The sequence below is a fragment of the Mus pahari genome, chromosome 13, assembly GCF_900095145.1.
Source record: "Mus pahari chromosome 13, PAHARI_EIJ_v1.1, whole genome shotgun sequence".
Taxonomy (NCBI): Eukaryota; Metazoa; Chordata; class Mammalia; order Rodentia; family Muridae; genus Mus; species Mus pahari.
This window is the reverse complement of record NC_034602.1, coordinates 57,253,544-57,279,050: the sequence shown is the minus strand read 5'-3', so window position 1 is coordinate 57,279,050 and position 25,507 is coordinate 57,253,544. Positions and strand designations below refer to the sequence as shown.

Sequence of the window (25,507 nt, the reverse complement as noted above, 5' to 3'; positions counted from 1 at the left end):
TGTGTGTGTGTGTGTGTGTGTGTGTGTGTGTGTGTGTATTTTTAAATATTTATCCTTCTTATACTGTAAGTTTCACTGCTGTATTCACAAAATGAAACAAAATTAATGTCATGATGTCTAAGACAGTGATAGGCAGAGAGATATGCATCACATACATCAGTAAATATTTGTTGAACAAATCATTTAGATTTTTAGGTAGTTCCTATTATTAATATTGCTCCTCTAAGCCTCACTAACACTTTACTTGTCTTAGAAATCTATTCCAGATTACTTAGAAGATGAAATGTTATGTCTGTAAGAGTCACTCGTGTTGTTAGGTATGATAATAGTTCATGCTGTATTAAATCCCGTTATAGATGGATATGGATGTTGTTTCTAGTTTGAGGCTATGGCAAGTAACATGTTAGAGTTTGGATGTGGTCTGTCACCAACCAGTTCCTATGTTAGAAGCTTGGTCCTCAGGTGGGAGCTTTAGGTAAAGTTCATGGAAGATAATTAGATGATTTTGGACACTGCTCCCAGAGGAAACTAAGGAGGGACTTATTGAACAACTTAGACCCCATGAGAGTGGATTTTTTTAAGACACCATAACTTGCTTTCTCTGGCCTCTGGCTTCCTAGTCTCCATGTGATCTCTTCTTGTATGTGGTCTCACAGTTCTGCAGTACTGCGATGTAGGCAGAAAGCCTCATAGAGCCAGCAGGTGCTGGTGCTCTTCAACGTCTACGACTGTAATCTAAACAGCCCACTTTTTATAATTATTTGGCCTCCAGTATTTTGTTGGAAAATAGATAATGCTTCTATGAATACTGCTGCGTGCCATTTGGGGTGCATATATTTGCACTATGTATGGTGGGAATGTGATCAACCTAGACCTATTGGGTGTGATTACAGGTTATATGCAACTTTAATAAATAACTATGTTTTTTTTTTTTCCAAACTGGTTATCTAAAGTCACAGCTTCATGAGCAGTGTTGGTACATTTCCAATTGGTAATTGCCCATCTTTTCTATTTTAATTATTCTGTAGGTGAGCATTTGCACTGTTGTGATTCTAATTGCAATTCCCTGATTACCACTGAGGTTTGTTGCTTTTAGTGTGCATTTTGGGTTTTGCTCTGGTTATATTCTTTTTTTTTTTTTAAGATTTATTTATTTATTTCATGTATGTGAGACACTGTCACTGTCTTCAGACATAGCAGAAGAGGGCATCGGATCCCATTACAGATGGTTGTGAGCCACCATGTGGTTGCTGGGAATTGAACTCTGGAAGAACCACTGAGCCATCTCTCCAGCCCCCTGGTTATACTCTTTTTTGTGCAATATGTAGTTATGCCACTTATATTTTTCCCTATTGAAGCATGTGATTTTGTTATCATTATCATCATCATCATCATTTAAGTGTATGAATGTATGTGTGTGTGCCTGCGTGTGTGTGTGAGTGTGTGTGTGTGTGCGCGCGCGCGCGTGTGCATGCACGCGTGCTTGTGTGTCATGATATGCCAGTGGAGGTCAGAAGACAACTTCTATTTCCACCTTTGTAAAGGTTCCAGGGACTAAACTCAGATCATCAGACTTGCACAGCAAAGTCTTTTTACCCAAGGTGTCATCTTGCCAGCCCGAAGCATGTGGTTTTTATTTTTGATTCAAAAGAATTTCTAAACATGATAGATAAAGATCAGTTGACATACTTCTTATATAATTTGTCATTTTATAACTATGCAGAACTTTTACTTTTTTTCTGGTGCCCAGTTAATCAGTCTTCTATGGTCAATGTTTCTCAAGTTGTTTCCCCAGGTCATGAAGTATTTCTCCCATAACATAGTCTATGCTGTTCTAGACGTACACATGAAATGAAGTATCAGTTTTCTTTCCAGCATGGTTTACGAAAGAGACCATCTACTCCCTGGCATTCTTCAGGGTTGCTCCGACCTAATGGAAGTACTGTATGTGCAGGCCTTGTTGAGACTCTACCTGCCCCTTTGGGTTACTTATCCACAGGGACACGGCATCCAGTGTTGTAGATCGTTACATATGTGGTGGTTTGAATATGTTTGGCCCACACAGACTCGTGCACTAGAGCTTCGTCCATGGGACATGGCACTATTAGGAAGTGTGGCCTTGTTAGACGAATTGTGTTGCTATGGGGATGGGCCTGAGGTCTCTATGCTCAAATTGTACCCAGTGTGGAATTCCAGTCCCCTCCTGGGTGCCTGCAGAAGAGCCTCTTCCTGCTGCCTTTGGATCGAGATGTACAACTCGCAGCTCCTTCTACAGCACCATGCTTGCCTGCATGCTGCCAGGCTTCCCATGATGATGATAATGGACTAGACCTCTGAAACTTTAAGCCAGCCCCAATTCAATGTCTGTCTTTATAAAAGTTATCTTAGTTACGGTGTCTCTTCACGGCAATAAAACTCAAACTAAGACGATATATTAGACGAATGTTTTATGAAGTAAATCTTTCTCCCCCTTGTTTTCATCTCCAGTGTGTTCTGGTTGGGTACGCTTGGCCCTCTTTCTTAAGATTTATTTTTTCATGTGTGCGTACATGGTGAGGAGTTTGTGCATGTTATGTGTGGGTGTATCCATTCTCAGCCTGAAATTCTTCTCCATTCTTTTCCTCTCTCTCTCTTTTTCCCCTTTTTATTTGGTAATGGCAATCAAAGCCAGGGAGTCAAACATGCTATGCACATCTCCCCTTACTGGGCTCCCCCAGCCTATTTATTTGCACACACTGCAGTTTTGTATTTCTAGAATATCCTTTCAGCTTCTATTATAGTTCACATGCTATAGCTTGCCATTGGCCTCTTCAGTTACTGCTGGTAATCCTGGCTGCAGAACGCTGAGCTTTGTCTTCATTGTCCAGCAGCTATGCTGTGATGCCTGCAGTATTAATTCATTTTATGTAGCCTGCTTAGCATACAAGCTCGTAACCATTAGTCCTAGCTAGAGTCCACAGCTGACAGATCCAGTATCCCCACTCTCGGTAGGTCTCATTCCTGGCTAGTCTTTGATTCATAGGTACCATTTCTCAGGCTCAGGGCTAAAATGATGGTCTCTTTTCTTTGCAGTTTAAGTGTTGTTAAGTCATATCCTTCCTCTTTTTTTTTTTTTTTTTTTTTTTTTTTTTTTGCCTATTTTTAACTGAGTGCTAGACGTTGCATTTGGAAATATTTGGAAGATAATTGAACTGGAAAGTTAGAATTATTTTTTTTTCCCAGAGAGAATAAACCCTGCTTACAGTGTGGGTGGTATGGACCTGTCTAAGACCATACATCCTTGGTCACCTTAATTCAATTAGAAATTAAGATAGAGCTGGGCGAGGTGGCACACGCCTTTAATCCCAGCACTCGGGAGTGAGAGGCAGGTGGATTTCTGAGTTCGAGGCCAGCCTGGTCTACAGAGTGAGTTCCAGGACAGCCAGTGCTATACAGAGAAACCCTGTCTCGAAAAACCAAAAAAAAAAAAAAAAAGAGGGCTGGTGAGATGGTTCAGTGGGTAAGAGCACCCGACTGCTCTTCTGAAGGTCCGGAGTTCAAATCCCAGCAACCACATGGTGGCTCATAACCATCCGTAACAAGATCTGACGCCCTCTTCTGGAGTGTCTGAAGATGGCTACAGTGTACTTACATATAATAAATAAATAAATCTTTAAAAAAAATTTTTTTTCAAAAAAAAAAAAAGAAAGAAAGAAAAAGAAATTAAGATAGAGGCTGGAGGGATGGCTCAGTGGTTAAGAGCACTGACTACTCTTCCAGAGGTACTGAGTTCAATTCCCGGCAACCACATGGTGGCTCATGACCATCTGTAATAGGATCCGATGCCATATTCTGGTGTGTCTGAAGACAGCTACAATATACTCATATGCATTAAATAATTAATTTTTTAAAAGAAAAGAACAGAAGAAATTAAGATGGATGAAATTTGGGGTTCTACTGTTGACTCTCGCCTGAGAGTCAAGAACTGGTACAGGGTACAGTTCTGTGTTCCAAATAAAACGCCAGATTTCCAGGCTGCCTTCCCTGGTCAAGCCTACAAATTATTTACCTTTTGTCTTTCTGGCTTTGTGACTCTGTCAACAATTTTGTTGATTTTTTTTCAGCCTCACTAAACCTCTAGTAAAATGTGATTTTTCTCTTTTCCTGACCCAATGAGAACTTAAAAATGATTCATGAGCATAACAGACTTCCTCTCTATCCTCTCCTGTTCTTTTTGTCAAGTAAGCATCTGTGCTAATATCAATGATGAGACTTGAGTCAGATGTTACTCTGTCTGGGATAAAATCAAACTCAATTATGAAGTACCAAGGTGTCGGTTACATTAACCTAGAGCTATTAAACTAATATTAAACATGATGCAGATCTGTGAGGGTTTTAGAAGGATGGTTCCCATATGGTTTATATTACAAAGAATTAGTAAATGCAAACACGTTTAACATTTCTAAATTCTTACAGAATGCGAATCATCAAATAATCATTGGTGCATACTTTGACATCCCATTCTTGCAAAAAGTTTCCTCGCATCAAAATCCTTCTCTCCTGGTTGTATTCCACATGCAAATATTTTGGAAGTGTGACCACTTGTTAAGGTGGACATATGGGCAACTGTGTACCACGAACCCATGTTGACCATAAGGACATCATCATCAATGTTCATCAAAGCTTTCACAGAGTGGACGGCAAGACTTCGAGATTTGTCCTATAGACAATAGTATAATTACAGTTTGAAAGTGTGTAACAGAAAAATAAGCTGACTTATTTCTACTTTAATTGAAAACCAGCCCTTGGTGGAAAACCTAAAAAGGTACCTGATCCATTTTAGTAAAAAATGTTAATATATGTCTACATGGAAGGCAACAAGAATAACTGACAAACGTGTTTAAAACAAAAGGCTTTCTCATTTTACCCCAATTACGTCTACGGTTTAGTCTCCGGATAGCAACAGGCCAATCCTAAAATCTCAAAGTGTAACTTATAGATTACTATGGCTTGCATTCTGTTCTTCTGTGTTGTGAACGTTTTTTTAGTTATATGTGTGTACAGGTGTCTGTGTGGGGATTTGTGCACATGAATGCAGTGCCCATAGTGGCCAGAAGGTGGCGTCAGGTCCTCTGGAGTTGGAGTTACAGACAGTAGTGAGAAGCCTCATGTGAGTGTTTTCTTTCCCACAAACCATCTCTCCAGTCCCTGAGCTTCCATACTTAGCCCTTCATGAAATCCCATTCACCCATTCCTACCATTTTTAATTCCCAACTACACCGCCATTTAAATTGCTGCTGGATCACACTGGGCAGAAAGGATATGATATTCTACCCAAGGATATGGTATGGAAGGCTGGGGCTGGAGGACTGCTGTGAGTCTGAGGCTAATGTGAGCAAAGTGAAGAGTTCCAGGATCCTGTCTCAAGAAAGCCAAAGAGTAGGTTCGGGGAAAGGGCTAAACCTCAGGTGCTACGTCAATCTACCTTCCTGTATTGGTAACGCATAATACACCTCTTACAAATCAAAGTTGTAGTGCTCTAACAGGGAAAGCATGAGAAAGCATTACACACTGTTTGTTCTAGGAGCACTGGTGCTATATCTTCCCAGAAATGGAAGGAAGGAAGGAAGGAAGGAAGGAAGGAAGGAAGGAAGGAAGGAAGGAAGAAAAGAAGGAAGGAGAAAGTCTTATTGTAGCTTCTCTTGGATCTTCTCTTAGTAGGAAAAAAAAATCACAGCCTTTTAAAGGTGGCTACTAAAATCTTCCTCATATTTATGAATATGAGGAAGAGAATACACTATTTTAATTGTATTCCAGATTTATTTTGTGTTCGAGTGTTTGGCTTGCATGTACAGGAGGAAGTGAACCACGGGTATGCCTCGTGCCCATGGGATGAGAAGAGGGTTCTGGATCCTCTGGGACTGGAGTCACAGGTAGTTGTGACCTGCCATGTGAGTGTAGGGGATCAAACCTGGGCACCATCTCCACTGCCTGAGAATGTATGTATTCCTTACGACTTACATGGGACCTGGAGACCTGATCGTAATGAAAACGGTGGCGGAAGAGGGACTCACTTGATTCGAGGGGACAGACCCTCGACCCTCAGGCTTTTAAATCCCCCTGAGGTTTCATTTTCAGGTGTAAGGATTCTTTGGGCAAACAGGGTTATTCAGCTTCACAATGAAAATAAATAGTAGTTTACCTGGAAAATAAGTTTATAGTCTTTTATAAGATCTACGTTTAAAAGGTCTGTTTTGAGATGAGCTGGAAAAATTAAGACGTTGTAGCAGTGCTGGTCTACTGCATAGACTTTCTCATTGACAGTCGTTATAGACTTGACTTTAGTGTAACCTTTCCTCCTCAAATTACTATAGACTTCTTCAAGGCTATAAATATAAACATAATTACAAATAGGGTGCACTCAAATGTATTTAACATTAATACATGTTATTGCTACAATGCATCACTGTGCACAATGCACCTGATAAAACAGTTCTAGCTCAGCTAAAAGATAATTAGACACAGAAAATGTTAGCCTGTTAGTATAATTTTATCAACAATGTAGTAAATGGCAGTGAGAGCTAAACTTAAACTATGACTTTAATCATTTCCCTAAATGTGGCCTCCACCCTTAGAAAGGTAATTTTTCTTTTTTTTTTTTTTACATTATCTTAAAAGAATGGGGTTTTGAAATATGAATGAAGAACTGAATTAAAATGCATACCTTATTTTACTAGTATTTATCCAAGCATAAAGAGGCAAAGTTGAGGCCCTTTGTTCCTGTTTCCTAACTGTCTCTGGCAGAATATGGTAAATTGAGAGGGCATCATGTTTGATTCGACATCTCGCCAACGCTGCAGCCAATTTTGTCTTAAAGCTAGAGATAGAAAACCCGTGAACTTGAAACAAGATTATCAACTCTTCATTTGAAGCATTTTTAAAAACTCACATTTAGAATTTTAACAAACTTGTGTGCCATTCCATTTCAAACTTTTGAAGCCTAAAATAAAAATTTGTAATATTCAAAAATAGAAATCCTATAGTCCTGATCTTCTGGTTTTTTTTTTCTGCCTCTAGATAGTTATATGGCCCTCACATATTCATCCACAACATCAATAGTTAGAGAAAACCATTTGTGGGATGAGTGTAGAATTTTGAGCCAGATGAAACAAACTGGGTGCAGGGTCTGTCACTCACCAGATGTGTAACCTTGAGAATGTCACTTGCTCCCTCTCTTGGCCTCAGTTTCTCCATCTGTAAAGGCAGCCAACTTACCTTAGTGTCAATGTGCGTATACCAACCAGAACAGCCCAGGACTAGCACATAGCAGGGAGAGATTATAGTCTGGTTAACAATGTTAAGATGGCAAAAGTATAATGTTGATAATACTTGAAAGAATCCATTAATCTCTATCAAATCCTGCTTAGTTCTGAATATCCCATGTCTCGAAATCCCAAACAAGAGGAAAGAAAAATGTTAGTATCACTGTGAAGACCGAATACAGTATAATGAGTGCAAACAGGATTTGTGTGTGTGTGTGTGTGTGTGTGTGTGTGTGTGTGTCTTTTAGAATGTTCCCAGTAGGAATATAACTGAAATGAAGGCGGGAGGAGAAAGAAACAGATGTCACAAAAGGCCAAGTGCACTCTGAGGTTTGCTTGATGTGAATTAAAAACAGAATAAAACAAAACAAACAAACAAACAAAAGAACGGGGCACAGAACTTGATAAATGAGTTACCCGGTTATCCTTTCAGCACCAAGTGCTGGACGCTGCTTTCTTTTCCTTATGCTATTCAAAACAGATTCCCTAGGCTAAACTTCATAGCCACTTACCAACATAAAACCCTTAATTAGTAGGTTCCTCAGGAACGCCTGAGGAGGGGGGACTTGGCAAACAGTGCACTTATTAGAGCTATAAATAAATTGGTGGTATCTAATTTTATATCTAAATGTTATAGAATCATAGCAGGAGACACTTAAAAATGATAGTATATTAATGCACACCAAAGAACATACAAAGATATCACTTATCTATAGGACACATATGTATATACTTGATAACAAAATGTTTTTGCTAAAAAGATTGTTTCCAAATTCTAACTTAGGTCAAGGTTGCCATAATAAATGTTGTTGAGTGCGTTATCCAATTGACTTCTGCTATTATAGCTGCCCAACAGTCTCATTTACCTGTACCAGCTTCCTTTCATACACACAGTCAGAGATTCCTTTCTAAGCGCTATATCTTTCTAAAGCTTAAATCTTAAGTGAATTCTATTAGCCATAGAACAGAATCTGTAAGCTTTATTACGATGTATTGGGATACAGTAATTTAGCCTCAACCACCAACTCTTCATGCCAGAATCCCACCGCTCCCTCCCATAAATCTATCCTTAGTCACACATACGACTCTTTGCAAGCCCCTAATATGCATGATCTTATCCCTCTCTCTCTTCTCTTGTTCTCTTCTTCCCCTCCTTCTTCCCCCCTCCCTTCCTCTCCCACTCCCCATCTTTCTCCTCTGCCCAGTCTCTGCATCAAATTACCTGAGTTCAAACTTTCCACCAAATGCTGGAAGCATGCCTTTAGATATGGAACTTTTCTAAGCTACGCAAGTAAGTAATTAGTAGCTAATGAACAAGAATGTTGCAAAGATACTTATGAAAATTACAGTCAGGCTAGTCAAGAGATTATAATTTTTTCTTAAGATTTATTTATTATTCTAAATACACTGTAGTTGTTTTTAGATGCACCAGAAGAGGGCACCAGATCTCATGGGTGGTTGTGAGCCACCATGTGGTTGCTGGGATTTGAACTCAGGACCTTCAGAAGAGCAGTCAGTGCTCTTACCCACTGAGCCATCTCTCCAGCCCCTGAAGATTATAATTATGTTTATTCCTATACCACTATTAACTAAGTACTGTGATGAGACCTGGACCTATAATGACTAAAAAGATAATTTGGGCCTCTAGTGGCATCTGCTTGTAATGACAGCTGCAGACAGGCAAACACAAGAGTGTTGCAAATTTGAAGCAGTCTTGGTCTACCTGACAAGTTTCAAACCAGCTGTCAATACTTAGTGATACCCTGTGGTCCCCCTGCCCCCCCAAAAGGATTCTGATCCTTAAGTCATTGGCAGCTTGGTACTGAAAAGACAGAGAAAACAGTCCCGGCGCAATCTGATGGTTGCTATGAGATACATAAATAATAATTGTACTAAGAAGAGATATATTGATATCTGTCCCAAGGGGATTTCTTGAGTTAATTAGTAAAGGGCAGCAATATCCAGCAATATCCAGACCACAGAGAAGAGAAGACATGGAGAGCAAGGGTTCTCCAGACACAGCATGAGAGGAGACAGGAGACGCACATGCACAGAGCACAGTGCCCTAGAGACCTGGAGACCAGAAACGGCGGGACACATTTCCTGGAGACCAGAAACGGCGGGACACATTTCCTGGAGACCAGAAATGGTGGGACACATTTACTGAGTAGAGGGTGGAGAGAGCCCCAGAGAGAAGGGACAACAAATCACAGGTTCTTAAGGATAGGATGTTGCAACAGAAAACAGAGGGATGCCTGAACATAGAGACATAGTAACGAATTTGTTGAACAGATACACTTGTTTTCTTAGTATATAATGCAGGCATTGGTCTAAGTTCCAGAAAACAATGAATGGACCAGGAATTCATACAAAATTCAGAGTCTAGCAGGGGACAAACAAAGAACCCTTTGAAATGTCCTAAGTACTAATATCAAGTAAAAGCATATTTCATTGTGTAACGAAATTTTATGGTGTAATAAAAGGCCCTTGCTATGGGAATCAAGAAACATTTCCTAGGAGTTCAGTTCCAGCTAAGACAAGGGAAGAGTGGAAGGGGGCCACTCAGTATTCCTCAGTTGAGAACTCTTTGTTTAGCTCTGTACCCCATTTTTTAATAGGGTTGTTTGGTTTTCTGGAGTCCAACTTCTTGAGTTCTTTATATATATTGGATATTAGCCCTCTATTGGATTTGGACTGGTAAAGATCTTTTCCCAATCTGTTGGTTGCCTCTTGGTCTTATTGACAGTGTCCTTTGCCTTACAGAAAGAAGCTTTGCAATTTTATGAGGTCCCATTTGTTGATTCTTGATCTTACAGCACAAGCCATTGCTGTTCTGTTCAGGAATCTTTCCCCTGNGCCCATATCTTCGAGGCTCTTCCCTACTTTCTCCTCTATAAGTTTCGGTGTCTCTGGGTTTATGTGGAGTTCCTTGATCCACTTAGACTTGACCTTAGTACAAGGAGATAAGAATGGATCAATTCGCATTCTTCTACATGCTAACCACCAGTTGAGCCAGCACCATTTGTTGAAGATGCTGTCTTCTTTCCACTGGATGGTTTTAGCACCTTTGTCAAAGATCAAGTAACCACAGGTGTGTGGATTCATTTCTGGGTCTTCAATTCTGTTCCACTGATCTACCTGTCTGTCACTGTACCAGTACCATGCAGTTTTTATCACAATTGCTCTGTAGTACAGTTTGAGGTCAAGGATGGTGATTCCACCAGAGGTTCTTTTATTGTTGAGAAAAGTTTTTGCTATCCTAGGCTTTTTGTTATTCCAGATGAATTTGCAAATTGCCCTTTCTAATTGGTTGAAAAATTGAGTTGGAATTTTGATAGGGATTGCATTGAATCTGTAGATTTCTTTCGGCAAGATAGCCATTTTGACTATATTAACCCTGCCAATCCATGAGCATGAGAGATCTTTCCATCTTCTGAGATCTTCTTCGATTTCTTTCTTCAGAGACTTGAAGTTCTTATCATGCAGATCTTTCACTTCCTTAGTTAGAGTCCCACCAAGATATTTTATATTATTTGTGACTGTTGTGAAGGGTGTTGTTTCCCTAATTTCTTTCTCAGCCTGTTTAACTTTTGGGTAGAGAAAGGCCACTGATTTGTTTGAGTTAATTTTATATCCAGCTACTGCACTGAAGTTGTTTATCAGGTTTAGGAGTTCTCTGGTAAAATTTTTGGGGTCATTTATATGTACTATCATATCATCTGCAAATAGTGACATTTTGACTTCTTCCTTACCAATTTGTAGTCCTTCGATCTCCTTTTGTTGTCTAATTACTCTGGCTAGGACTTCAAGTACTATATTGAATAGGTGGGGAGATAGTGGATTTTCTACCACCTTTGACCTTGGATAGGCTCAGAACCACATTCATGTTAACTTCACTCATGGAATTGGTGGCCTCTTCCAGGAGCTGTGACAGTTGAGGTGTTCTCTACTCAACAGTCATTGCTGCGATCCAGCCAGGCATGCTACAGTGTGGTGGTCAGAGCACCCTTTGAAAGTTGTGCATCTTTCCAGATGTCTTAGGTTCCATGTTGGGGTGTTGAGGGCAGTCCTGGGGCACGTGTCAGTGGAGGCCCCTTCTACAAGATATCTCATGATGCAGCTTCTGCTGGTTTCCTGGAAAAGGTTCCCAAGGCTGGCCTACTGGTGTCCACGTCAGCAACAGCAGTGGTTAATAGCATCTACTGGTCTGATTATACAAGAAGTTCATTGGGGGTGATAAGCAAGCAGATTGTAGAGACAAGAAATGTAGCTGTCAGCCTGATAAAATCCTGTTCCCTTAGATACCCTGTGATTAGCCTCTGACTCCAATGTATTTGGCTTCTAAGCCAATGTCTTCCCCAGTTCCAAAATGAACAATTTCTTGATGCTTAGAGATAACCTCCCACTGGAAAAATCATAAAATCCTATACAGACAACCTGTTTCAGATTCTTCACTAGAAAGGTTAACTGGTCAAAGAGATTCATTCCAAAGAAGGGCCAGGAAAAAGAGCATGAGGGAAAAACTCATTTTAAAGGATGGTTTAAGGGATGTTCTGGCAAATAACACACTTTGGGGGCATAATGGGTAATGAGAAAATAAGAAAAAGAACATATCGGAGCAAACGTAATTTGCCTGCATAGTTAGCTTAATATTTACAAATCATTTAATATGCATTACCACTTAGAATAAAGAAAAAACAAGTCACTACGGCCTTTAAAACTGATCTCTGCTTTCTTAACTCAGGGAGATGCCTGTTTTCCACTTCCTCTATCACAAGTTGGAAAGTCCCTCTAGGCATAAGGCCAAGATTGTTTTAAGGCTCAGCTTACTCATTTTTGTCCTCTCGGGGATCAGATATCTATGTTGTTTCTTGTATAACAGCTAGAACCCTTTCCTCGTTTATTCCACACATTTTCTAAATATCCATGATATTCTATTTTGACAGCAGAGTTACATCTTAAAATATATCACTTTTTTTTTTTTTCGAGACAGGGTTTCTCTGTATAGCCCTGGCTGTCCTGGAACTCACTTTGTAGACCAGGCTGGCCTCGAACTCAGAAATCCGCCTGCCTCTGCTTCCCGAGTGCTGGGATTAAAGGCTCGCGCCACCACCGCCCAGCTAAAATATATCACTCTTATCAATCAGGGTTTTACACAGCTGTAATCTCAACAACTGAGAGAGAGGTGGGAGGCAAAGCAATCATGAGTTCAAGGCCAGACTCAGCTACACAACAAGTTCAAGGCTAGCCTGGGAGACAAGAGGCCTTGCCTCAAAAATAAGCAAACTTCACTTTACTTGCCCTGTGGACCAGATCATGGAGAAGGAAGAATTAACCAGGGAATCCAATGGAGAGTCTAATTCGTAGCGCATGGCTTTGGATAGCGGTAGTAAAACTGCAAATGAATGAAGAGATTCAGCATGTGTTTTGGAATCGGAGCCATCGGACTTGAGGACTTGATGTGTTAGCCATCACTGAGTATAGCCGAGGGGAGGGGAGGGGGCCTTAAACTAAGTATGTAGGTAGATGGTAGTGCCTTCATTGTAACATGGAAGACTTGAGGTTGAACAGTTGGGAAATCCTCTGACAGGAATTTAGAGCTAATGAGTTAGTCTAAGAAAAGAAATGAGCACAACCACGTGGTGGCTCACGACCACCCCTAGTGAGATCTGACACGCTCTTCTGGTGTGTCTGAAGACAGCCACAGTGTCCTTGTGTATAATAATCAATAAATCTTTGGGCCAGAGCAAGCAGGGACTCAGCGAGCAGACCAGAATTAGCAGAGGTCCTAAAAATTCAACCCCCAACAACCATATGAAGGCTCACAACCATCTAGACAGCTACAGTGTACTCACATACATAATACAAATAAATAAATATTTTTAAAAATAGAAAAGAAAAGAATAGAAAAGAAAAGAAACAGCCACACAACTGTACCATAAACATGCAGGCACGAGGGTCAACAGGACTTTCCCAGCATGGGCTAGGGAAGTGGAGTAGAAGGCAGAACGTTAAAGAATGAGGGAATGAAACAGTAACTAAGAGCGAAGCAGTAGGAAAGGGGTAAGAGCCCAGAGGCCTCGTGGGAGCACCTCCCTCTATCAGAACATTCTCCATTCGTGCTCAGGCTAACTGGTACAGCCTCTCGAAAGCTAAGAGCCTTAGTTAAACGACTTTGGTTTTGCTTGGCATGGTAGCACCTGCTGACTGAGGCAGGAGGGTCACCTGAGCTTAGGAGTTTGAAACCAACTTCAACCATACAGATCATTACCAAAAAAAAAAAAAAAGTGTAATTGTATCTTTTAAAACGATTTAAATTTTTTTTTTCATTATTTGTATGTGTATCTGAGAAGGGGGCATTGTACGCATGAGTGTAACCTGGCAGAGGTCCGAAGATGACACCAGATCCTCTGAGCTATCTAAGCAGGTGCTGGGAACCGGATTCAGGTCCTCTGTAAGAGCAGAGTGAGAGTTTTTAACACTGAGCCATCCCTCCAGCCCCCCATATGCCTTCATCTTCATACATATATTTTTCCTATATTGCTCTGCTATTCTCTGCAACTCGATAATTAAATGCAGACATTTCTTACATAGTATATTGTTGAGTTGTGCATAATAACAAACATGAATGTGACTAACTAATTTCAAATAAGGTTTGCATTTTATGAAGGTTTTTAAAGAACAGGGCCTCACTGTGTAGCCCATACTGGCCTGGCACATACAATCCTTCTGTCTCAGTTTCCCACGCATGTACCAGGATTACAGGCATGGACCACTAGACCTGGTTTTACGTAAACCTAGGGTAGGGGTGGTGGGTATATCAGTAGCAATGCAGCCAGATCCGTGTTATGGTCCAAAGGAGGGTGAAGTATATTGTAAGGAGGGTGCAGTATATTGTGAGGAAAGGGAACATGGGATTCAGAAGTTCTTAATTAAGCAGTAATACCTTCTGATCTCTGGCTTCATGCGCCAGGCTTTGGCTAGTGTTGTCACCTAGTCTGTCGCTGATGGGATCACACACTGGTCTTTCTTGGAGTGCTGTGGCTTTCCTGGCTAACTCAGCAAACCTGAGCTCCCATCAGCCAGTCTGAGACTATGTTGTGATGGCCATGAGAATTTCTTTTTTAAAGATTTATTTATTTATTTTATGTATGCCAGTACACTGTAGCTGTCTTCAGACACAACAGAAGAGGGCATCAGACCCCATTACAGATGGTTGTGAGCCACCATGTGGTTGCTGGGAATTGAACTCAGGACCTTCTGGAATAAAACAGTCAGGGCTCTTACCCACTGAGCCATCATCTCTCCAGCCCCCATGAGAATTTCTTAATGCCTGAAGAGAGACCCAGCGAAACACAAGAAGACAAAGTTAAGGCTACCCCATAGCATGCTGCTGCATCGGCCTCTGAACCTGTTCTCTATGTGCACCTGGAAAGCAGCTGGCTCAAAAACAGATACAGACAGTGAGGTGGTTTTATAAAACCAAAAGCAAAAGACAGAAACCAGGAAAAGGAAGCTGGCACATAGTACACATAGTACAAAGAGGACATACAGATAATTGCTTTCTCTTCTCCATCCCACATCTCATGGTTATGATGGACATAGGCATTACTACATAAAGGGACTATATAGGTCCCTTTATAGTAACCAACTAATAAGGTCACTATGTAAAGACCTTATGTAATAAGGTCACTTCTTAGAGCAGCAAATGAGACAAGCATTCAAAACAGCAACAATTATTATTATTCTATTACCAGAATCTTCTGGTCTTGACATTTAATAATTTAACTGAAGCGACTTAAATTTTTGCTAAGTATAAAATTAGGTATACTGACAACTCTTACAGACTGTTCTTTCTACAAGACTGTTGTTGCTACACTCTGGTGCTAAAGTTCAATAGTTAATATAACATAACAACAAATAGTATAACAGCAAAGGCTATAGCTGGGCCAGCGACATGGCTCAGTCCGCAAAGTTTGGTCCTTAGATCCCATGGTGGAAAAAGAGAAGCAACCCGCAGACGCACTCTGGCATTCACACACACGCTGTAGCACATGAGCCTCTGCACTCTCACACACACATCAGATGCACGCAGTAATACTGAATAAAAAGTTCAACCTATACCTAACAGTTTATTGGAATATTATTTTGTGCCTCCAAAGCAAAAATATCCCAAAGTAGGTAATTTATAAAGAACAGAAGTGCCGGGCAGTGGTGGCGCATGACTTTAATCCCAGCACTTCGGAGGCAAAGGCAGGCGGATTTCTGAGTTCGAGGTCAGCCTGATCTACAGAATGAGTTCTAGGGCAGCCAGGGCTACACAGAGAAACCCTGTCTCGAAAAACCAAAAAGAAAAAAGAAAAAGAAAAAGAAAAAGAAAAAGAAAAAGAAAAAGAAAAAGAAAAACAACAACAACAAAAAAAATCTGCTGGGAAGTCAGGCTGAAGCACGAAGGACAAGTCTAAGCAGAAACTCATTCAGAAACTTTTTTCCTTTCCTATTCTTTTTTCTTTTTTGTTTGTTTGTTTGTTTGTTTGGGTTTTTTTTTTTTTAGTGCTGAGAATTGAGCTCCTGACCTTGGACATGTTAGAAAAGCACGTTTCTACTCAACTGCACTCCAGCTTCTACAAACCCTTCAATGACTGCATTTTCCAGGGGTGCCTGTGCAAGCCTGTAATCCCAGCATTTGGGAGATGGGAGCAGGAGAATCAAAAGTTCAAAGTTGTTCTCAGCCATGTGACCAGTTCCGAGCTAATCAGGGGCTACATGAGAACCCATTTCAAAGGGGGAAAGAATGGGGACCGGAAGATGACTGAGTAGGTAAATTACATACTGTACAGACATGAGGACCTAAGTTCAAACACCCAGCACTCATGTAAAAAAAAAAAAAAAAGCCAGATGCAGCATCCCTTGCCTATAATTCTAATGCTCAGCAAGCAGAGGCAGGAGGATTGCTGGGGCTGGCTGGCCCAACCACCTTCACCGGATCAGTGAGCTACCCTGTAACTTAAGTGGGAACAGAATCATTGAGTAAGGCATCGGAAACTGACCGGTAACCTTCACAGGTACTGCACCCGTCTACACACACACACACACACACACACACACACACACACACACATACGCAAAGCCCTCATGATTAAAGCACCCCTCACTAGGCTCTACATCCCAACACTGCCACATGAGAATTAAATTTTCAACATCTGAATTCCGGGGACACCTTCAAGACATCACACCCAGTGCCATTAACACACAGTAATGTTTATCATGCACTGACCACTTACTATATGTCCAGTGACTTCACTAGTAATCTGTTATCTTTCCTAACCGCCCTTTGACATAAGCGCTTAGCCACATGGCAGTCTCCTGTTGATATTTAGGATAAAGAAGAAACTAAGACACATTAGTTTGTTCTTAACTAAACAGATTTTTTTTTTCAGTTTGACAGAACAGTGAATTCTTGGATAATGTTAGAATTTCTCATTTGTTATATGTTAGTTTTTTTTAAGGCTGCCAATAGGAAGACAATAGTAGCTATTTCAAATTAAATTTAGTTTATACATATACTAAAACTATGAGACATTTGTAATGATTTCCCACTTGTTCATACCTTGGATCATGCAATTCAACATCTTACAACAAATTGATTTAAAGTTAGATATTTAAACTATCTGTGACTGTTTGCAAAGGAACTCAAAACACTTATATTTTTCCAAAAATTTTTGAGACATAGGTATCTATAAACTATATTACATAAATATTTCATAAATCAAAATGCTGATGTTGGTTTCACATGAATGTTCTTTTTACCTGTATAGAAGGTTCTCTACTTCTTGAACTTCTGGTATGGTCTCTTCATTCTCAGAAAGGACACGGGGCTGAAATTTTCTATCTTGGAAGTCATAGAGCATCACAATGACAAGACTGTTCAACTGATTCGCCTACCAAGGGGAATCACACATGAAGAAAGCTGAAGAAGCGCTGCCCAAGGGCTTGAGGTGTAACTCAGTACAGTGCTTGCCTAGGATGAATGAAGTCTTGGGATTGACCTCCCAAGTGTGAGAGAGAATATGGGTGATAGAAATATTTTATCCTGTTATTTTTCATAATAGGATAAGAACATGATCATTTTTACACCTTATGGTTAAATTTAGAAATAGAGAAGGTCTTCAAAAGAAAAAAATATCTAGTTTGAGAGGAAAACCTCAAAAAAGACAATTTGAGGTATAGGAGTCACAATGATAGAGCCAAGGTCAAAACGAAAGTCTTAGAAGTAGAAAAGAGCTGGGCGTGGTGGCGCACGCCTTTAATCCCAGCACTCAGGAGGCAGAGGCAGGTGGATTTCTGAGCTCTAGGCCAGCCTGGTCTACAGAGTTCCAGGACAGCCAGGGCTACACAGAGAAACCCTGTCTCGAAAAACAAACAAACAAACAAACAAAAAAAGAAGAAGTAGAAAAGAACGTAGATTTAAAGAAGTCTCAACATAATGCAAACTATTATTTAGATCTGAGGGGGTTTGTGTACTTTCTCAACATAATGAGGCCAACTGATTCTAAAAGTTGTTTACTTACGATTGTGGTACTTGAGAAGATATAGCTATCTATTAATATACTTTCCAAAATATCTTGATCTGAAAGACAAGGGAAAAGCCTGCTACCCAAAATATCAAATCTGAAAAGACAGACTTTACATTACATACGCTTTCTAAGTAATGTTGTAAAATTACTTTCATATCTAATATACACCTCCTAATTGTATAAACTGCTAATAAATCATAATTGTAACAGCAAGATGAGACAGTTATAATCTTTATGAAGCCTGCATTCTTACAGTTCAGGTTCTACATAGATTCAAAACACTATCTGAATAAGTAGTCGTAAAGGAATTCTAACCTTTAATTTATGACCTTTGAAAGACATTAAAGAAGATATAACTAATAATATTAAACAGGTGCTCTGGAAAGGTGGCTGGGCAGTTAAGAGCACTGACTGCTCTTCCAGAGGATCCTGGTTCGATTCCCAGGACCCAAATTGTGTGGCTCAGAATTAGCTGTAACTCCACTTCCAAGGGAATTTTGTGCCCTCTTCTGGCCTCCGATAGCATTACATACGCAACCATGTACATAAAAATATTTGAAATGCTAAATGATCTTTCTCTTTTCAGTTTTAAGTATTGCTGACATGTTGTATAAATTATCAAGTGTTAACATTTTGTTCTGCTTGTGAGAGAGGCTGCTTTATCTGAACGTTCCTGCTGGTGTTGCTTACCAAGGTTTTTGCTAGCCTTGTGATGGGAAGTGTTTCTCTTCCTCTATTCTTTTGCACTTCTTTCATTAGGCATAATTTTATCTGGTACTAATCAAGGCATAGATGAGATACTTAATCTAAGACCTAAATGACAGGCGTTGCCACATAAGGATCTGTGTAAGGACAGTAGTCCACACAGCAAAGGGCAGAGAAACAACTCCATAGGCACTGCGTGGAAACTGGTAAACATATTTCTGACCCTCCCCTAGGTTTGTGAGGATTTTATGATACACTTAAACTATAAACATCATGTATGTTTTAGTACGGCAAACAGGAAGTAAGCCCTAGCCTTAATCCATTCACCATTCATGAGAAACAAAACTTAGTGATATTGTAGACAGTGGGTTTCAATCTTTATTTGGGAAATGAGAAAACCAAAAGAAGACAAATTTTGAAGTGGAGACTATAATTCTCATAGGAAATCTTTGCAGGGGGAAGGGGGTTGGAGAGATGGCTCAGTGGTTAAGAGCCCCAACTGCTCTTCCGAAAGGTCCTGAGTTCAAATCCCAGCAACCACATGGTGGCTCACAACCATCTATCATGAGATCTGAAGCCCCCTTCTGGTGTGTCTGAAGACAGCTACAGTGTACTTAGATATAATAATAAATAAATCTTAAAAAAAAATCTTTGGGAAAACATTATACATATTTAAGCTGCCAGCTTTGGAGACAAAGTAATATTCTCATTTCATTTATAAGGGAAAATAATCTCGGTTTTTGTCACAGAAACTATAATTTCTATAAGCGTGACAGACTTCTGACGCGGAAGGTGTGTGTGGGCTCTAAAACATTGCCCACCGGAGTCACTGCAAAATTGCAGGGCCGAATGCAGGAAAGCAGTGCATGATGTTGCCAGTGTTACACTTGTTCTTCAGGGCTCTGCAGAAACAGTCACCCCTTCACCTCTGGCAGCCTTTCGTATCATGCAGGAAGCACTAGCTTTAGATATCTAAAGTTATATAGCATTCTTACTCTGAAATAGCGATTTAAATAACAGCTATACTTTATTCTATGTATTCTACGTTTTGGGCAGGTGAAGGAAACTTGACACCCATATAGACAAAAATAAAGATAAATAAATCTACAAAGATTTTACACACACACACACACACACACACACACACACACACACACTTTGACAGCTCTGCTCAGAGTAGGAATATCTGGTTATGTCCTATCTACAGTTATCCTTACCCTTGCGAGTTGGCAGTTAATTACCATGAAGGAGCTCTGGAGATTTGAGTCTGGCACTTTGGAGGCAAATTAGGAGAATCCTGCTTACACTTGGCACTCCAAATTAAAGCTATTGGCTAAGAACTGAATAATCCTGATCGGGTTGACTTAGTTATAGTATTCACTGTTTAAAGACTATACTTTTCTTCTTCTGTCTCTCCGCTGTCTCCCTTGGCGCTGTCACACCTCATGAACATAAACTACAAGGTGGAGCTACATGGAGGGAGAGGGGATGATGAAAGGGTAGATTCCCACTCTTCCATTAATGGACTTCTTCCCTGGTTTCTTTGATGTTTGTTCTTTTCTTTTTCTTTTTGAGAAGGGCCTGGCTCTATAGCCTATCCTGGCTTGGAACTCGAAATCCTCAAGGCTCAGCAGCTGGAATTACAGGCCTATACAACCATGCCGGCTCCTGTTCATTTTAACGACCACACTATGCCTATCTAAGTAAGGACAAGTGCAGTAGAATTCTCTAGTCCCCACTTAGGGCTCCTTCATTTTTAGACTGTTGTGACTGACCAAAGATACACACATGTTTGAGGAGCTAGGCTGCATTCTGTATTCCATCAATTCCCACCCCCACCCTCCATCCTACCCCCACCCCACCCCTGCCTCCTGAAACAGAATCTCACTCTGTGACCCAGGTTGACCTTGAACTGCGCATAAGCCACCCTTGCCTGGCTTTGCTACTTTCTTTCAGCGCTGCTCTTCAGGACGGCTATTACTCACACTTCAGGGTGCTGAAAGCCAATTCATAGGACAGGCGCTGAAAAGATTCATCCTCGGTGTGGGTCGAGGAGGGCCGCAGGGGTTCGCTTCCATAATTTATTATGACTTTGTCTGGTGACCTTTGGGTCCGAATACCCTGAAAAATGTTCGCTGCCTTAACGTACACGAAGTCTGGGTAGCTGGGTTTTTCTAGGACGACGGTTGTAGAGTTTGTCTTGGCGACTACATCCCCCGACATCTCCAGGGAAGCGAGGTGGGAGATCTCCTCCATGTTTTCTTGGTCAAAAGGGTCCCTTTCACTCGTTGGGTCCAGCATGTTTGCCCCTGATGTCAATAACTCAAGCTTCAAGTTCAAATCAGGTGGTCCAGAGAGATCACTATCCTTGTAGTGTTAAGCATCGTCTCTGAGAAAAAAGAGGTTATCTTGGTAAATCTCTGTTTCTACAGCACCTCTCTTAATATTCTCTCTCTCTCTCTCTCTCTCTCTCTCTCTCTCTCTCTCTCTCTCTCTCTNCTCTCTCTCTCTCTCTCTCTCTCTCTCTCTCTCTCTCTCTGTTTTGTTTTTTGAGACAGGGTTTCTCTGTGTAGCTCTGGCTGTCCTGGAATTCACTCTGTAGCCCAGGCTGGCCTTGAACTCAGAAATCTGCCTGCCTCTGCCTCCTAAGTGCTTGGATTAAAGGCATTCACCACTACCGCCCTGCTTGATGTCCCCTTTCTTGTGAATTTAGAGACTTGGCATGTACTAGCCCATCGGAACATCCCATACTCCCAACTGCAACGAAAACTTGCACGGGGGAAGGGGGGAAGACAGCTGGAGAACCTCACCACCACAACCACCAGCACCACCATCACCAGCAGCAGAACCCTTTGTCACAGCCCATTAAGGACAGACCCACTAGGTCCCCCTAGCATCCCGGCATCAAAGGTCCTATCACCTTCTCCGCGAATCCGCCCTTCTCTGGGGTTGGGATGTTTCCCGGGGCTCTGGGGCTGAAGAAGAGGCAGCCTCTGCACTTGGGGCGATGGAGGAGGTAACAGGCCCTCGGGAGCCCCGGGAGGCCGCGGCCCGCGGAGGCCGTTTGGTTTAAGTGCAGCCACACCACCCGCCGGGTTCGGGCGGGGGAAAGCGCTCGGCGCCCGCGCCAGCTACGTTCAGGGTCCCTGAGGGAGACGCCGCCTCCTCGGGGCTCGCCCTCGCGCTCCGGGACACTGCTCAGGCGGAGCCCTCGGCTCTCTCCGGGTCCCTGAAAGAAGGCGGAGCTCTGGATCCCTGAGGGGTCACTTCTCGTGACCGTCCCGGAGTTCGTGAGGCAGCTCTAGTGGGTATGGCAGCAAGGAGCAAGGAGCTGGGTCCACACTGGACCCTGGATACGGAAATTTCGGCCAAGTCTCCCGGAGGCTTGGGCGGGTCCCGCAGGGTGCCCGGATCTCCATGGCAACGGGAGGGGGCGGGGGAAGGGCTCCGCGCCAGGCTTTCCCGGTGGGATCTGGTAGAAGTGACTCTTCACCAGTTTCTTGTACTCTTGTGTGCGGGTGACAGTCGTTCAGTCCCTCTTGGAAGCTCACAGGCCAGGGTTCCTGAGCACTCTGGCTTGGTCTCCTTCTTTAAACACTTAGAGATATTTTGAAGTAGGTGGTGTAGTTCTGGCGGTTTAACTCTCAGGCACCTGAAGCCCCGTTAAAATGCAGATGCCGGACCCATCATCGGGGATTCTGAGTCTAGGCATGAGACTCAAGATTTCGCTTATTTATTTATTTATTTATTTATTACTCTTGTAATCCCTTTATTTATTTATTACTCGTGTAATTTCTTTCTTTCTTTCTTTCTTTCTTTCTTTCTTTCTTTCTTTCTTTCATTCTTTCTCTCTTGTAATCCCTGTGCAATTAGCCCAAAGGCCATGGCATGGAAGACTCCTGCATCTGCTAGCAGTATCTTACCAACTCAGTAAATCTTGGAGAAAGGCAAGGTCTTCTGGTAGGTGGCCCCTGTTGCTTTAATTGCTTGGGATCTTTAAACACACTCGTGTGTGTGTGTGTGTGTGTGTGTGTGTGTGTGTGTGTGTGTGGTTTCCCTTTCTTCCCTCCACCTCTGGCCTCCCCTTCCTCTCCTCTGCTCCCCCCCTCACCCCCCCCCACTCCCTCAACCCCAAACTCAGATCTTGATTTTTCTGCCTCAACCTCTCTAGGACTCAACCTCAGAAGCCTGCACTCCCGTGAGGATTCTCTTTACCTTGAAAAGTCTCTTCTTTTTGTCTACCTGGTAAACTCCTACAAAATCCTTGAAACTAGGCCTTTTTGGACTTTTGCCTCTATCGGAATGTAAATTTAGTTGCTGAGCCAGAGATACAAAATAACAGTGGACTTAATCCCAATGGAAAGTTGACACTCAAGACCCTGTTGGCACTGGCTTGGTGGTACTGGCCTTTAATCTCAGTACTTAGGAGGCAGAGGCAGACAGATCTCCATGTGCCCAGCCTGGTCTGTATAGGGAGTTCAAAGCCAACCCAGATTACATAGTGAGACCCTGTTTTAATCATCCTCATCCCCCGTCTTCATCCCATCACCATCCCCTCCCCCAACCCCACTCCCGTCTCCATCCTCATCTTGTTGGTCTGACTCTCCTACACAAAGTTCTCTGGGACCCAGGCTCCTCCTAGGGGTTTCACCCAAGGAATATATCATTGTCAAGTTGGTGTAAGAGGGCTCATCCCGAGTCCACTTGCAGGCAGTGATAAAGGGGAGAAGGGGGAGGAAGACGGCATGCCAATGCCTTCCAAGGACAGGGCTGGAAAGATGCACACATCACTTTGCTTGGTTTCCACTCCAGAATTAGTCACAGAGCATGCTTAATAACAAAGGCTGGGAAATGCATCCAACTAAAACTCAAGGGAATTCCTGTAAGTGAAGGGGGTGAGGGGGGGGGATTCATAATGACAGAAAAGTGTTTTCCTGTTATATGCAAACCCTTTCCCTGATTTGAACAAGTGTTTATTAAATCTTACTTTCTGTTTGCCATTGTGTTCAGCACTGAAAGCAGAAAACAAACAGAGACAGGACCAGGGACTGGCCGTCACGACACGACAGTTGGGGAACTCAGATCTTGGCACCTTCCATTTTTTCATTATTGATATCTCTGTACATATCTATATTGATTGACCTTCTCTATTCTTTCCAGATACAAAACACACACTCTAAAACGGTTCTGCTAGATCTTTATCTTCATTTTTATTACACATCTCTCTTTTTCTAAGATGCTGAGCAAAAATGCTATGGTCACAGAGCTTTTTACAAATACGGAAGTTTACTTGGAGGTCATGATAAGTTTTACTGTTTATCTACCACACAGTGGTACATTCTAATCTGCAGGGGATATGAGATGCTAGATAGCTATAAACTTTTAAGTATTGTCTTTCAGACTACAGTTTGAGGAACTTCTTTTTATATAGTAGTTCAATGTGTGGCACTTGGCTGTACTGAAAATGACATTAATTAAGAAAAGCCATACTCCAAAAAAAAAAAAATTAAATCATAATGGTTCCATATGTGAAACCTTTTTCAAAAAAAAAAAAAAAGAAAAGAAAAAAAGAAAAGCCATACTCCTTAAGGAGAACTTAGGCAGGCAGCTGTGTTAGCAAAGTCATGGTTACTAGTTATTTTAATCATGTGTGTAAGTGATTATAACCCTGCTTGCTTAGCTCTTCTGGCTTATGGCCACATTGTAGACTTGTACTAGAAGTGAAGGCTACAGAAAAACATATTAAATTTCAGTGTACAGCACAAACAGGTAACTATAGCAATAAGTCTATGCGTTCAGTTGTTGTGAAAGTTGGGTAATAAAAATAGGTAGTCTTGGTCTAAATTACACTCTGTAACGTGATCAGAACGTTAAGGTGGAAATGATACAGAATTCAGAATTAGACAGCTAGGGCTTTCTGCCTGTTAAAGGAACCTAAAGAATGGTTTCCCTCAGGAGGTAGAATATTTGAAATATTTATATATTAACATTCCTTACATTTGACTGAGAGTACTAGGGGGCTAGAGAGATGGCTCAGAGGTTAAGAGCACTGACTGTTCTTCCAGAGGTCCTGAGTTCAAATCCCAGCAACCACATGATAGCTCACAACTATCTGTAATGAGATCAGATGCTCTTTCTGGTGTGTCTGAAAACAGCTACAGTGTACTTACATTTAATAAATAAATAAACTCTAAAAAAAAATAAGTAGACTGAGAGTTCTAGTATAAATTATCCATGTAATATTTGATTACTTATTTAAATTTAATGTGGACATAGAAAACTATGTTCAGGAGCTGGAGAGATGACTTAGTGGTTAAGAGCACTGGCTGCTCTTCCAGAAGACCCAGGTTCAATTCCCAGCACCTACATGACAGTTCTCAACTATCTGTAACTCCAGTTCCAGGGGGTCTGACACCCTCATTCAGATATACATACAGGCAAAACACACACGCATAGAGAATAAATAAAGTTTAAAAATATTTAAAAAAAAGAAAGCTATGTCCAGTTCCACTGGTGCTTGCTACAGAAGGCAGGAGGAATATGAGATGCAAGGGGCTTAAATGGGTCATCTTAAACACTGGGCCTCGGCTTACTATTGATTCTTGAAATAGGGTTTTTTTGCCAATATAAGATTTTTATTATTTGGGAATTTCACATAATGCACAGCAACCACACTCACTTCCTATTCCTCCTAGGTCTTTCCTTCCATCTTTGTGATCTCCTCCCCTCAAAAGAAGAGGAGGAGGAAGAAGAGGAGGAGGGGAGGAGAAGGAGAGAAGGAAGGGGAGGGGAGGAGGAGAAGAGAAGAGGGAAGGGGGAAGGAAAAGGAAGAGGAGGAGAAGGAGAAAAAGGAGGAGAAGAGGAGGAGGAGGAGCAAGAGGAGGAGGAAGAGGAGGAGGAGGAGGAAGAAGAGGAGGAGGAGGA

The 25,507-nt window shown here is 41.6% G+C and overlaps 1 protein-coding gene across 4 annotated transcripts in view; it reads right to left on the bottom strand.

Annotated features, from left to right (window-relative positions):
• The window catches only part of Nsun7 (NOP2/Sun RNA methyltransferase family member 7), a 34,733-nt gene extending 12,807 nt beyond the window's left edge, over positions 1-21,926 (bottom strand). For 2 of the 4 annotated variants that reach the window (XM_021210996.1, XM_021210998.1), the window contains exons 1-7: positions 21,504-21,926; positions 20,569-20,972; positions 17,873-17,931; positions 17,112-17,242; positions 6,704-6,856; positions 6,182-6,365; positions 4,489-4,699 (exon numbers count right to left, since the gene is read on the bottom strand). In XM_021210996.1, coding sequence (XP_021066655.1) covers positions 4,489-4,699; positions 6,182-6,365; positions 6,704-6,856; positions 17,112-17,242; positions 17,873-17,931; positions 20,569-20,884 — 1,054 coding nt within the window. In that variant the 5' untranslated portion in view covers positions 20,885-20,972; positions 21,504-21,926. Of the gene's footprint in view, positions 1-4,488; positions 4,700-6,181; positions 6,366-6,703; positions 6,857-17,111; positions 17,243-17,872; positions 17,932-20,568; positions 20,973-21,503 lie in introns of those variants that run through there. The other 2 variants (XM_021210997.1, XM_021210995.2) reach the window with 2 other exon arrangements.
• Between the last annotated feature and the right edge of the window lie 3,581 nt (positions 21,927-25,507).